General features: G+C 33.8%; 1 protein-coding gene across 1 annotated transcript in view; it reads left to right on the forward strand.

Moving 5' to 3' along the window:
• LOC108761536 (uncharacterized) overlaps positions 1 to 12,522 on the forward strand; it is a 13,098-nt gene extending 576 nt beyond the window's left edge. The window contains exons 2-6 of the mRNA XM_018508140.1: positions 6,055 to 6,275; positions 9,131 to 9,263; positions 9,569 to 9,702; positions 11,366 to 11,567; positions 12,181 to 12,522. Of these exons, the coding sequence (XP_018363642.1) occupies positions 6,055 to 6,275; positions 9,131 to 9,263; positions 9,569 to 9,702; positions 11,366 to 11,567; positions 12,181 to 12,293 (803 nt within the window). The 3' untranslated portion in view covers positions 12,294 to 12,522. The remainder of the gene's footprint in view (positions 1 to 6,054; positions 6,276 to 9,130; positions 9,264 to 9,568; positions 9,703 to 11,365; positions 11,568 to 12,180) is intronic.
• Positions 12,523 to 15,679: the final 3,157 nt, after the last annotated feature.

A 15,679-nucleotide genomic window follows, 5' to 3' on the forward strand; every position in this document is an offset into this window, starting at 1 on the left:
AGGATTCGGCTGGTCGTCGGGCGTCAACTCGTCCTTCGGACCCGGATCACGTTTGAGAGCATCCCTCCGTCGAAGGATCCCTGAAACGCATCGATCAAGTCCGTCGATTGGCACTCTATGATATTTTTTTGGGGGACAATATTTTGATTTATCGAATGCCATCCTCAGACAATATTTTTCTTATTTTTTAGCATTAAATTGTCTTGCCGAATTGACAATAAGTGCCTTTATTTTCTCTGTGAATGACGTCTGCTCGAGACGTTAAATGAAGAATAAGGTTCTCCATTATTAGAATGACTTGCGGGGAAAAAAAGCTTTTTATTTTTGTTTGTCCGTTTATTGACGTCTGGATGTGCCTGTTGATAAAGAATCGACTCCAGATTGATCAACACATCTGTAAATAAGAGCTTGGGAAAGGGGATGATTGGTGGGGACTTGAGAAACATCTTGGGATTGGTCTTATCTCACTAGCCGTAAAGTAACCGTATATCTTTTTACACCGAAGGGGATTGAGTGACGCAGAGAGTTCCGAAATTTTCCGGAATGTTACCACGGTAGAAATTTAACATATGTAATTCTTTTTTTTTTTTTAATAATTAACGCCCATCGCTATATACAAGATGGACACGATTCTGTTTCTCTCGTAGAAATTGTTGTATTGTTTCAGTTGACGACACCACAGAGCGGAGGCTGCAGATTATTCCTCATACAATTCAGTACTCTGACAATATTACACATTTTGCACTTCATGACGTGTGACATATGTCTCGGGTTAATTGTTCAGTGCACCATAACGTGTTACCGCGACGGAGAATAATTCTACGCCACATTCCATGGGACGTTTTCCGGAGCATGTGTGAAGCGATCATCGTTAGCAAGTCACCGTTTGTCCGATATACTATACATATGATACATATATTTACTTCAAATTAATCATTGCGAAAATAACATAAGTCTAAGACTCGCGGCACAAATCATTGATATCGCGCTTTCAGACGCGGAGTAACATTTAGAACGATAATATCGAGACTTATGTTGCTTTCAAAATGACCGATATTTATATCTTCAATAAATAGCGTCGCGCTGCAGAACGCAAACCGTTCTGCGGAATAAATATCTCTTTCATTGTTCTAAAAACTTAGTGTATGCGTATTGACTTTGCTACTTCTGTCGGAGGAAGTCCGACATGAGAATAACAATTCACACGCTTCTTCAATATGGAATTGAATAAAAAAAGAACACTTGAATTCGTGTACATGAGCTCCTATCATTCATACCACCCACGTAGAATTACTACAATGTACATTCACTATAAATCCTCAATAACCTCCATTTATTTAGACACGTACAAGGGCGCACACGTATGCACACTGTTAATATATGTCGATACAAATGAAACTCTAAACAATATCTAGCCGCCGTGTAACTTTTACCGCCAAACCATTTCCGAACGTATTCGTCTTGTCGCGTATTTCAGGTCATTTCGTGGCATTTTCTTTGATTTACAGGTCGTTTTTGTCACGAAACGCCATATAATCAAATAAGTCATCGTAATGTGATTTAATTCGACCTAGTTTATTCGGGCTGGAACGCTATATAACGTCGTTAATACGCGAATCCATTATAAATTTAAGAGCGTTTATGAAACTGAAATAAAAATCAATAGCACAAATCGTAGTTTTTTTATTCGCGCCGCGAAAAGAAGTAAAATGGCGTATTTGTACCAACCAAATGTACAATTCTATTCTAATATCAGATCGATAATGCGTTATGACACAATAATATACACGGTGCATATGTATGCATAAGAACACTTTGTCAAACGTTTTGCTTACGGTACGAACTTCATACGCGAGTCAGTTACCGCGAAACTAGAACTACGCTCGTCCGACGTGAAAGGTAATGTCAAAGGAAATGCTCGACATTGCTGCTTCCCGAAATTCCAGAAGACAAAAGCTCGCGACAATGGTCCTCCGTTATCTTAATCGTTAATCGCGGAATTCCGGCTTCTCGAAATTTCATCGTTCGCCGGCCTTTAACAATGGTTTGCGAGATTCGATTATTATCCGAATCTCACAATAAAGCAAGAATAATTCTGCTATTTCACGGAACCCGTTCAAACTGTTAGAGTTTGACAGATGCAATTAACAAATTCGCAATGTGAGAAAATCTTTGTATAATGATATATGATAGCAAAGCATATTATAAAGTTATTAATTTCCTTTAGATGATGAAAAGATATATGATGTTCCTGAATATATTTTACTTGCTTTATTTTAGAGCGCATAAATAGAGCAGGAAATTTTATATATATATAAAATAATAATATTAAAATTACTTAAATATAGTAATATATTCAATATATATATATATATATAATAGAGAATAACATATAAAGTTATTTAAATATATATTGGATACTTAAATTTATATTACGAATCATAAAGATATAAGATGACAAAATTATTGATGGTATTAATCTGATCTTAATTTAAGGTTGTCTTGAATCTAGTCTTAGGTCGTATCAAGACTCCATCCAGCTAATGAAATAATCATGTGACATCTCAAGACCGCATGAAAGATACTCTTTTTAGAACTAACGAAGCAATCCAACTGACCGATTTATAATTTTTAAAAAATTAACAAGTTTATAATGATGTATGTCCGGAAATATTCCATGAATTTTGTTGCAACGAATAAATGATTGAATTGATTAATTTATTTTTTTTGAAAACTTTTTGTCGAAAGAGATAAATTAAATATATAATAATATTTAATTGGTAAACATTTATTTGTCGACAGTTCTAATGTTAAATATAAAATTGAACTCTCTCTCTCTATGAATGTTTTATTACGTAAACAAATCGAGAAATTTTTTGTATTATATTCGAGATAAAAACAAATATTTGTTTTCTATTGCATTCTAATTAAATATAAAAAGTTTGCAAATAAATTCTGACGGATCTAATGTAATATAGAGCAAGAAATATATGCAAATTAATATTCTTTTTTGGTTTAGACTAATTATGAGTAGATAAAAATATATAGCGTTAAACGAAAATCAAAATCAAATTAAATCAAGAAGGTTAATGAATCAGTTTAATTTAACGACTAAAAATATGACCACTTTTTCAGTTCATTCGCACATAACTCGAGTTTAAAAGCCATTGTTGCAGAAACCAATTATTCGACTATTTATCGATCCCATTATATTCACCCTAATTGCACGTTATTTACATAAGAGAACCAAGTGTCGGTTTTAGAAATTACAAATTGAATACCTCAAAACTCTTTCTCGTAGTACTTATAAAAATATTCATATTAAAAAGAATTAAATATATTATTGCGTATAATTTTTACAAATCAAAGCGTTATATTTATTTCCTACAAAAGGAAAGCTTTAAAAAGATTTCTTATTGTTTTTAATTATTTTTCATCTTTGACATAAAGCATTCGATTTCTTCTATACAAATCGGACAATTCGATACAAGTACTTTTCTCGTTTTATAAAAAATAGGTAGGAAAAAGCTGCTTTGAGAATTCTTAATATAAAAATCAATTACTTTATAAACAGAAATATCGTAAAGAAATTATCATTTTATTATGTCAAAGTAAAAGTATGTATTCGTAAAAAGAAAAATATTGTCTCAAAGTAAAAATACGCATTTATGCATCCATATAGATTCTAAAATCAATCGTCTATTTCCTGCGATTATACCACTGTTCCAGTCAATATAATATCGCGTACAAAAAAAATCGGTCGATTCTAATTGCGAGGAACTCGTAACGACGTAACGCATTTGATTGTTCGGCTTTAAGCGCTCGTTGAAATATTACAGGACAAACGCGTAGAAAATCGCGTGGTATTAGCATTATCCATCGTACGATCGACCTCGAAAATAGGCCTCTTGTCTCGAAACGTCTCGAAATAATATACCATGCGTGCGACGGTAACGCGCGCTTTCATTCTGATCGATACAGTAACACCTCCCAGCAACAGGGCGGACTGCCACAAGTAGTTACGGTCGGCCGCGCGAAGGCCCTCCGTTCTTCCAATTCCTGGCAATAGCTAGATTAATCTGTTCTCCGTCGACTCGTTGTCATGTCGGTGCCAGTTCGATGAAAATCGAATGGAACGTGATTGCTGGTCTTGACAGCGTTTAATCGAAATATCAAACTGCTCTCCTTCCTTTCTCTCTCTCTCTCTCTCTCTCTCTCCCCTTCCTCTCTGAATCTTATTATTATATTATATTTTATTTGATATAAAATAGCTCTAAATGTATATAATAAGATAAACAAGAGACGCGTATTTGTTTCTATAGAAGGAATATGTATGTCTCATTTTGTTTTACAAGTCCTACGAGCAATTCGGAGTTCATATTTATCGTTACAAAAATGTTAAAGTAGAAAGTTGACAATTATAAAAAATTCAAACGTAGGAATTTTTATAAAGAAGTTTCATAAATAGCCAGAAATGAACCTTATTCTTCACAGTAAATTGCAGATAAATTTTATTTCAACAGAATATATGGTCCCAAGAAGAGATTTAGAATTACGTGCACGGGAAGACACTCTATACGTGACCTTATCTAGGTTTGTAGGTTACGACACTCCTCGAAGTTAACCCCCGACGAATTCAATTCTAAATGAATATCACATAAACCATGGCATAGAATATATGGGAAGCATCAAGCAGCAGTTTTACGGTTTCAAAGTCTCACTTCATTCTTTATTAAACAATAATCTTTCGTATCTAAATGTGCTCGCAAAATATATCGTAGCTTTTAGTCCACAAAATATCGTAAATGTATAATAACGATAAATATGTAATGACGATAAAAACATGAAAATATCTGGAACGTATAAAATTGATCGGTTTTAAAATATAAAATTACAAACATACGAAAATATAAAGTTAGGTTTTCCACATGTGCAGGTATAAAATCTTCAAAGAAAAAAATATATTTAAAAAAGCAATAATTAGAAGAAGAATTGCTTTAAAAAATGAATACCTGAATTATTCGTAAAGTATCGTACTTTTTAGTATCACAAAATGTTATAAATGTATAATAACGATCAGTTATAAACTACGATAAAAGGTAAGAATATCTGAATAAATTGATGACTAAATGGATGACTAAATTTGCAAAATTCGATTTTAAATATGCTACAAATAGAGATACGTCTAAAAATATAGGAAAATATGTATTTGAAAAACAATAATTTAAAGATAGAAGCTGATGAAAGTCAGACGCGGATTTCAGTGCATAATGTATTAAATTATTAAACAAATTTATTTTAAATATTTTAAGTTTAATGTTAGGATATTTCGGCTCAATTTTTAACTATCTTCAGCAAGATATCTTAACAGATATTTGTAGATAATCTCACTTCCCACGTAACTCAATCAATTTATTTGCATCAATTTAATCTCCCGTTCTCTATTTCACTTGGCTGTTGTTTGAATCCATTAATCATCCGGCTTATCAATCGGTTGTGACCGACATATTCATTTTTGACATTCAGGATGGATCGCGTTATGTCCTATGAAGCGAGCATAAGGCTATCTCCAAATATTTGTTTAACTTGTTGAAGGTAGTTCAAAATTAAGCTAAAACGTCTAATCAACTACGTGTTTAAAATACCTTTGTTATTTTGTACATTACGCACCGAAATTCGCGTCCGACTCTCATTCTTCAGTTCTTTTTTTTAAATATTGTTTTTTTTTAATTGAGAGTCCTGTTAACTTTTGTTGAAATATATTTGGAAATACAATATATTTTCCGTAATGTGATCTTTTCTCTCAATTTCCTATTAAATACCTCGAAACTTTTAACTTTCAGTATTTTTCGATTTTTTTGCGACTCACGTTCGTTAAAAAAGCTCGTAAAATCATCCCTTAATCGCGCCCCGCAATTTCCACGAGTACCATCCAACAGTAGAATTAATACCGCTCACGTTGGACATTGTAGATAATGTCCATGGCCATTCGGTCGCCAGAATTGAGGTAATATACACGGTAGTATATACGTACGGTGATTTCACGATTTCCAGACGCGACACTGGCGGATCACATGAACGTGCAATTGATAGCGCCGCAGTATGTAGTGCATGGCAGCACAGCCAACTTGCTGTGCAATCACACTGTCGCGGACGACTTGCTGCACAAAATAGAATTTATGAAGGGCGAGAAGAGGATATTTCAGTACGTTAAGGAGAGGAATCCGCCGTATATCCCGGACAAACCCGTATACATCGACGGCGCCAAAATGGAGGTGAGCGAAATAGAGCAACAAGGAGATCTTTCAAATGTTTTTAACAATTTCTTGTTAATTATTTTTTGTACCTTTCTAATTTGTTCTTTTGTTGTTCCGTTATATTTCCTATTAATCGAATTATCGAGCGTACCCAACTGTTGGGTTCCAACAGAATGGATAAAAGGCAGAGACAACGATTGACTTCATCAATTAACTTTAAACCTGGTTTATTCGATTCTTGACAGCTCATGAATATTTTGAATATCGCTTTACCCTGATACGTATACGCTATGACTTTCGCTTTGATGTACATAATTATCTCAAAGGCATCGCAGTCGTGCCGCAACATGACATGCAGGTTCGATAACACGTCTACATAAATTTGTGTCAAATTTACACGGGCCGAGACTGATGGCAACGATGGCATCGACCTTTACATCTCAATCTATCTACAATTATATATATATCCACGTCTATATTGTTATCTTTAAATCTTGAATGTTAATCGAATTTCTATCTCCGTAACGGAAGTCAAGTATGTCTAGACAGGAAGTGTATTAAGAAATAAATTGATGTGAAATTCCACATCAATTCCACGTTTTGCATTGCAAAATGATTTTAATTCAACATATGCGATATCTAATTTATCTCGTTAAAACGTAGAAATATTTTAACCTTTCAAAATACATCTTAAATCCATACATATATATAACGTTGCATGCATAGAGCAATTTTAGATTTCTGTTTAGTTTTTAATGTTCTAAGTAAAACATTTACACGTATATGTATTTATTGTTTCATTTGCCATTTCGTCTTTATCAAAATTTTACTGTAAGATTCCGAATCTTGAAAACGTACAATAATCCTTTCTTTTACGAACAAAGTTTATGCATCAAATTAATATTCGTTTTTTTAATTTCTCAAGTATTTTTATGTATGCATGTGTCTTTGCAACAAATATTTACTTTTTATTATAAGCTTTTCACTTCACTTGCCGTTACATCACGCACCTGTTTATGTAAGGAAATAATAAATGTCTCTTTTTTTTTAACCTGTCGTCTGACATTATTACGTGGACAGGTAAAAATACTTGGTCTACCTATCCCGCACGTCGCGGTACATTCTATAAGAAAAAATCGTGGTAAACAAAAATCCAAAAATAACGAGGACGCCCTCGATAGCGTATAAGCTGAATATCCGGAGTCCGCTCCTGTCTTTTGCCAATGATTAAGCGAGCAAAGCTAAACGCATTTACCTAAGGCGCAGTCTTTTATGTATCGACACAAAGCAAAGCTATTTACGTGCATATATATGTACTCCGTTATACGTTACGTAAAATACTCTCCCTAACCCCACGATAACATCGAGTAGTAACGCGTGGCAGCGCAATTTCCTTCGCGAATGTTTTCGATGGGAGCGCGCAGCGGATGGGTGATCTATTAAAAAAGAGATAAGGTGGAAAACCAATACTTGTACTAATCCATATGTGATACCATAACGTACGAGAGGATGAGCGCTTGTGCCAGGGTGTATGTACAGTCAACACATTAATAATGAGGCTACGCGTGGCAGAAATAGAACGTCCATTCGGCCGGAGGGTTTCAGGCCGCTGATGACGAACGATTGTTAAGTGTCGAAAACACTTTTCGCTCTTTCTTTGCCCTGAAGAACTTTCCTGCACTTGGCATTTTCATCCATTTTATCCTCGCGGGAAAAAATCGATCGAGATTGCACGCGCGCGCGACAATTCTTCTTCTTTTATAAATATCTGCCTTTTTTAGGGTATACTTTTATCGTCTCCTTTTCTTACACTTTCTACTTTAGTTTTCTATTTCTATAGAAACTTTTGAAAACTCTTACTCGATGACTATTTCACATCGTTATACTATTAGAATTCTGTTGTTGATAACGGAGAATATGCGACTGTTCCACACAACGTTATATATAATTCCGAGATATCTTAAAGTTATTACAGTACGTCATGAAAGATGTAGGTAAAGATACGCGTAACAAATGGGGCGCTAAGGATGATTAGATCTAAGCTACTAATAACGAAATTGAGTTAATGCGATAGAACTTCCAGTCACACTGCCTCAGGAATACTATGATTTCTAAAAAAAAAAAAAAAAATGGTAATAATGGAATAAAGAGATCGTGGTGATGAATAGCTTGAACTTTTCGAATTTCTACCTTGTTAATCTGATTACAGGAAAACGAGTTTTTTCTATAATTTAGGTGTTTATCACCTCAAATAGAGATTAATCGTGTACTTCAAAGCGAAATATTTGCCATAGATATGATCTAAGTGTAATAGGACCAAAAGTGACAAAACAACTATGCTAGAACTTTGAATTACATTATCTAAAATGTTCTGTTTTGTATTTTCAAAGCATTTCGCCTTGCTCGTGCATCCACTCGATATAATTGAAATGGCTAGATGAAAGGAATACAAATGATAAATCCTGGTAAAGCTAGTCGGTAGAAGCATACTCTTGAACTTTCATTTAAAAATAATTTTCACGCACTTCATTATCAAATTCAACATATTTAAAAGCAAAGGAATGACTCGTTTAAAAAAAAAAGACACTGCGATACAAAGGCATTCCATTTTCTCTTGTGCAAAACGAAACTCTTCTTTATTTAATAACCAAGCTTACAGAATACAAAAGGGATTGTAAATATAAAAATAATTATGCTCTGAGAGAAAAATTAATTTTCATGCAATTTTGTATGCACACTCGAATTGTTTATGCAGTATTTATTACTCGTGTTCTTTTACGTATGTATGGAATGTAATTTGATTAAAACGACGTACTGTCCACTTGACCACGATGTGTTGTAATCCTTATTAACATGTTGCTAATCTTTTCCAGTTTTCAAAGAATGGCACGACAATCAAATTGCACAATGTGCGTTTCGAAGCTTCCGGTATTTATTCCTGTGAAGTCACTATGACAACTCCCATTTATACTGCTGGCGCTAATCCCGTACAGATGAAAGTGATATGTGAGTGATATTGTCGACTTTATACAAGAATAGAAATATATATCTCCTTACTAATGGCATTAGTCGTTTTATCGTATCGAATTATATTAATTTTATTGAACAGCCCCATTTATTAGGTGCTAAGTAAAATATCAGTATTGATCTAACCGAAACAATAATTCGATATGAAAATTGTTATTAGATGTTGACGTTTCTCAGATTGGATAAATGTCAAGATCTAAATTTCAACTGATCATAAATTGACATAGATTTTTAAATACCATCTCCGCGCATCTTCTCGATATATTTTTAATAATATTTTTTAGTTCCACAAAATGAGAATCCTAGAATTACGTTCAAGAAGAGTGTATATGTAGTAGGCGAAAGCCTGGAGGCAAATTGTTCATCCTCGCCCGCACATCCAGTTCCTTATATAACGTGGTTCATAAACGGCGAAGAGGTAAAGAACAACAGAGATTAAAATATAACTTCGATTTTAACAAGTTCGATAGAAAGATTATCTATTTGATTACGATTTAACAATTACGAATAATACACTATTATTAAAGAATTTATACGTATACTTTTGATCGCTTTTACTCTTACGATATTTGAACATTTTAGCCCAGAATTATTAATTAGAATTAATATAAAAAAAAATTACAAATTTATCACCTATTCTGCTCTCCAAAAATAGACATTTTTCTAAAGATGGTAGCGTCAAAAATAATCATAATGAGATAATCCAAAAAGCGTTTTAAAGCTTGAAGTCTTTACTTTATAGATCGGTAGTTCAGATAACTATTTAATTGATTTTTTATGGAGCAACATATAGATACACAAATGGAAAGGACCTCACACGAAATATACAAAAAAATGGGGCCCGGCTAATTAGACTGAATTTGTAATATGTTGTAGTTCTGATCGTCCTGATCAAAAAAGTCTTCATGGGTACGACAGCGATTTTGGCAGAGTTTGATGTACAATAACTCAAAAACTGTTCATTATTTTACTTCGTGCCGATGGAGACTTTTGATCAGAACTACAACGTATTACAAATTCAGTCAAATTAGCCGGAACTCATTTTCTGTATGTTTTGTGCGAGGTCCTTTGTTGAATCTCAAAATTGTTACGAACTTTACAAAGCTTTTTGATTGCTCACGGAAGATGAAGTAGCACTCGGTATTCTGTAAAAAACGAATAAAAGGGTCTAAATTTCCTTTTTAAAGTGCACCTATGTTATGTATATACACTGTGTACATAACATATAAAGAACCATAAATCCGGCCGTGCAACTGGTGCAACCTCCACACAATACGCGACGAATCTGCAGCGATAGAATCAAGCGAACCTTGTTTTTCCTAACGTGGTTATTTCGAACACAAAAGACATAAATTATGTTAAGATCATAGTATTTTTAGTTTCTCGGGATATACCAAGTTGAATGATAACATGTGTTAATCGTTTAATTTTTCAAGTCTCATTTAAGCGAAGTTTACATACGGAAAGTTTTTTTATATCGAAAAAAATGGTAGATGCACCTCAAAGAGAAAGCTTAAACCTTTCTATTCGTTTTTTAAAGACTATCAAGCGCTATTCTATTCATCTTCTGCAAGCAGCCAAAGTAAAAAAGACGCTTTCTGCTTCTGTGTTAAATTACTCGGTGAAAAAAAAATCGTACAACACTTAATAAATATGCAAATTAAAAATAATGATTCACTCTTGCGAAGATTATAAACTGCTTTCACGTGCGATTTTAATTCACGCCATGGAACTTTGTAAAGTTCGTAAAAACTTTGAAATTGATGTCCACTTATCCGTGTAGCTTCGTAAAAGATCAATCATGTCGTTATCTAAACTACCGATTTGAAAAGTAGAAATTTCTGCAAGCTTTGAAATATTTTTTGGGTTGTTTCATTATGATTATTTTTGACAAAGTTCCTTGAAAATTACTTGTGTTTGAAGGAGAGAATTGTATTTTTTAAATATTTGTTCATATTGCAAAAACATACTTTTATAATTTACTCGAACTTACACGTAATTATGCGCAATTAAATTTTTAAGTAGCCATGGAAATATATTCCTTCGCCCGATTGTAATTTTCTAATTATCGATTTCACCAGGTGGATATTACTCTAGTGACACACTATCCGCATACATATCATAAGAACCATCTGATGTTCGCTACTGCTAAACTGAAGGTGGAGGTTTCCGAGTTGCACGCTGGCCAAAATGGGCATCTTGAGATCAGCTGTCGGGCAACAATACCCGCATTTCCCATGCATCACGAGCAATTTGCCGATAGTAGAAAAAAGACGGTGTCGGGTAAGTTTTTTCATAAGATATTAAACTCTTTTTCGTATGTATAACGCACAGATAGAGAAGTCTATGGACATAACATATGGCGAATTCGATCGGAAGTATTAGTGCGCACTGCTGCATATTAAAGCCGTCATAAATTGATTTAATTTGAGTATAAAAGTGAAATGCAAATATTTCGAATTATAAAATACATATTTTACCTAATAGTACAATAAAATATGTTTCAGGATTAAATTGATTTCTATGTTTACGTATAAACATATCTTTTTTACGTTATTTTGTATACGACGGCTTTAATGTGCATCAGTGCACACTGAGTGCGTCCAATCGAATTTGCTAATAATAACAATTTTTAACCACTGAATACATGCATGACGTCGAAAACAGAGTGATAGATAAAGATAGGTACGGATTATTTTATTAAAAAATATCGGAAATAAAAAAAATATACATTTTTACTGCGAAAAACTGACTGCTCTCCAGGACTTTATACCTTTCCACGTGTTTTTGCCTTCTACAAGCCCCAGAGGCTTCCATATATTTTTTTTTTATTCTTACCAATTTATCAATAACAAAAGTAAAAGTCCCGATGTTTGTACCGTGCGACTTGTTTCAGTGCAAATCATACCAGCGCCGGATGTGACGTCTTCCGCGGCGATTCTCATACGAGAACTCACGCTACCTACAATACTGTGCATATTGAGCGCAATGCACGAGTTTATTCCTTAATAAAAGTCAATTGTTCTAGGATAATTCGGCTGTAACATATCTAATTGTAAGGATGTTAAGGCGATGAACATAAGATCGAACAATCACAATGTCTTCCTTCGATATATCGAAATACACGGGGGCAGCGGTTTTATTGTCTTTGCAGAAGTTTTGTAAACTCATAGACGCGGCTTCTTCGTGCGCAAACTATTTTCGATTATTGCTTATAAAACGAGCGTCGTCTGTCTCGCGAAACATATCAATCCCATTATCATGAGAAACAATTTAATGTCCGAACATTCGGCAAGGTGTGTCGGAAAGCTATGTCTCTTCCTTCAATACTATTCGAATATACTTATCATAGAGTGCATATAATAGGATTTTGAAAATTATTATCTGAAAGTTAAATTAGAGAAGAAAAAAATCGAGCTACACAAAGATATTTTTGTTCCATGCAGAACATGTATATATATTTGTATTGTTGAATTAGTTAACGTATCTTTGAAAAAAAAAAAACAGAGTTTATTAAAGTAAAACGTACATAGCTTTATTGTTAACTATATAAAAATTTGATCTATATTAAAATGTTATCGAGATATCGTATGATGTATACATTACAAACTGTAATTTATATTTTATTTTAAAAAATGATATGGTTTTCCGATACGCGTTAATATAACATTTCATCTAGTCTCGCCTCGCCGCTGGGGAAATAAAATGTTTTTTAAGCTAGCAATACATTCTTGTTACTGCGCGCACATTTCTATAAAAGCTATACAAAAAAACTCGTATTCGAATAAAAAAAAAACACTTTAATATCAGTCGAATTGATTTAATAGACTTTTCCCTTTGGGGATATCTGATTTTAATAGCAGTTTTCCATTAACAGATTTGCTCTTTCTACAATATTTCCATATATCGTTTAAGCCATTAGAATCTCGATTAAAAAAAGAAAGATGGTTTTTATTTAATTCGCAGTAGATATAAAATTATCTTTTTTATATCATTTAAATTTTTTATATTACGCCCCGTTTCATGATGTTTCGTATAATAACACACAGCGATGAGATCAATTTTCCGACAATAATCTAGAGAAGTGACAACTTATCCGCATATAATAGGACATAGATACTATAGCAAACATTCACAGTCATTTCACCGTAAATCGGAGCTTAGCGTTCCGTAGGAAATATATTCAAGAGAAATTTAAAGCAAGAATGGCGTAAGTCAAAGATACGATAACTTATAAGGTACTCGGATCTTCGCACGTATTGAAATATTTCGTGAATACATTGAAATATCAGACTGTCTTCTAATTTAAATTATTGTTTTAATAAATTGCATAACAATATAAACGAGTACCACAAGATCGCTCACTTGGGCCATTTTTGTTTTCGATTCTTCATCTGTACTTCACGCGCTATAACTAACTGAGGGATATCGATGAAACGGGATGTACAACTCACAATCAGTATTAGATTACGACTTCCTTCAGTGTATTTTAAAGAGGCAAGCTTAAAAAACACCGCGACAGCGGCTAGGCATTTAGAGAACTGCAAGAAAAACTAGAGATAACTAGAGATACTCGAGTCAGAGTTTGATCAATAATACCTGATCTATTACACATAATTATTAAACAATAAAGCACAATTTCTTTGCTTGAATTTACAATCAATGTACAATCAGATCTTGTGATTATATACTTATCTCTTGGTAATTTTCGAGAGATAGCGCATTACATCGATCTTATTGAGGTCGATCGAAAGACTGCGGGCGAACTGATTCGATCAAGCTCTGACTCAACCATCTGTAGAAATAGCGATTACGGCCGTGCTTGCGGCTAAAACTTTTTGGAACACTATTGGGCGCGTTACCCGTCTATACGACGTGGTTTTTAACAGGATTTAAAACTCTTGATGCCGATACTATCGCCAAACAACCAAACGCTTGGGATTATCTCTTATCTGTGTATTAAGACACCTCCTCGTTAAAAAATCATAATCCTCTCTCTCTCTCTTTGCTCGGCACTCGTACTAAATACCAGCAACTTTAAACAGCCATATTGGCTACAGCGTAAGAGTATGTTAATATGACTACCTGAGCTGGCGGTACTTTGGAACATTAAAAGGATTATGACGAAGAACGTTTACGTTAGAGTGAACGCTAACGATGCTTTCCGAGGCTTTAGAGTACTAATCTAATCTTGATCATTAGGATAATCAGAGGGAACGTATCATCGTCTCCAGTTAGACGACTAATCTAACTAAAAAAGTTTTGATAGCTTTCACAGATCGAATCTTACGAACGTAAGTCTGTAGCTGACGTTACAAACTAGGGGTACTCACGCGCGATCGAATTCGGTTACAATTAAATATAAAGATTAAAAAGCGGCAAATTACTAAATGATAAATTTATTGTCATAGTTAGAGGAAAGTGGAAACGTTAGGGAACAAACATTGACTATGTAGTGCTTTATAGAAGTAAAAAATATATTTATGATTAATGAATTTTTATGCATATATTTCAGATTGTGCGAAACTATTTGCTAAAATCGAGATTATTCCAATCGCGTGCAAATTCTTACATGCTTTCAAACTTGCAATAAATATACTACTTTTTAATTTTTATTGTACTTGTAAGACGTATAAGGCATCGGTCGTCTAAGCGAAGTTTGAAAGCTTAGTAATGATATTTTAATTGAGAAGTGCCTTTTCATATATCCGCAAATTAGAAAATATCTCAGGCAGATCTCTTAGTCTGCTAGGCGACATGCTTTTGCTCGGAAAGCAAAATCGCAATCACTGACAACTAATATAGAAAAGAAGTCGTCTTTTTTAACGATCTCACTCTCTTTAATAAAGTTATCTTTAATCGTTTCGGCGTTCACTCTAGCATATCGAAAGCTCGAAAAAAATTGATTATATTGCAAATTTTATACAGATTTGCTGTTTCTAGCTGCACCTTCAATATATCAAATTGATTGTGAAGTTTGTAGGGGAAGGGGGAGAATATATGGAGAAGATCATGATGTAAAAACAAATTACATTGGCCATGATGGAAAAAATTATATTGGAGAACTTCACGTCAGTATATTTGCCAATGGAGAACTTTACGCCAATACATTGGAAAACTTCACGTCGATACATTCATTATACATACATAAGATTCCACTTTCATCTTTCGCAAGATATATTACGATTTCATTGCCACTAGCACTCCTAGCAGCGGCTAGCTATATGCTTCTTGGAAACGCAACAATAATTTATTTATATTTAGCTCGAGAGAGAGAGGAAAAGTAAGAAGGTGCACGACTAGGAAGAGCAAGTCTGCTGTAAATTAGCAGAAAAACAAAAGCTTGACGGAGCGTGGCACAGAAAATGGAGGATCCCGCTAAGCCTTTACGGCAG

This window comes from Trachymyrmex cornetzi, unplaced genomic scaffold (assembly GCF_001594075.2).
Source record: "Trachymyrmex cornetzi isolate Tcor2-1 unplaced genomic scaffold, Tcor1.1 scaffold25, whole genome shotgun sequence".
Lineage (NCBI taxonomy): Eukaryota > Metazoa > Arthropoda > Insecta > Hymenoptera > Formicidae > Trachymyrmex > Trachymyrmex cornetzi.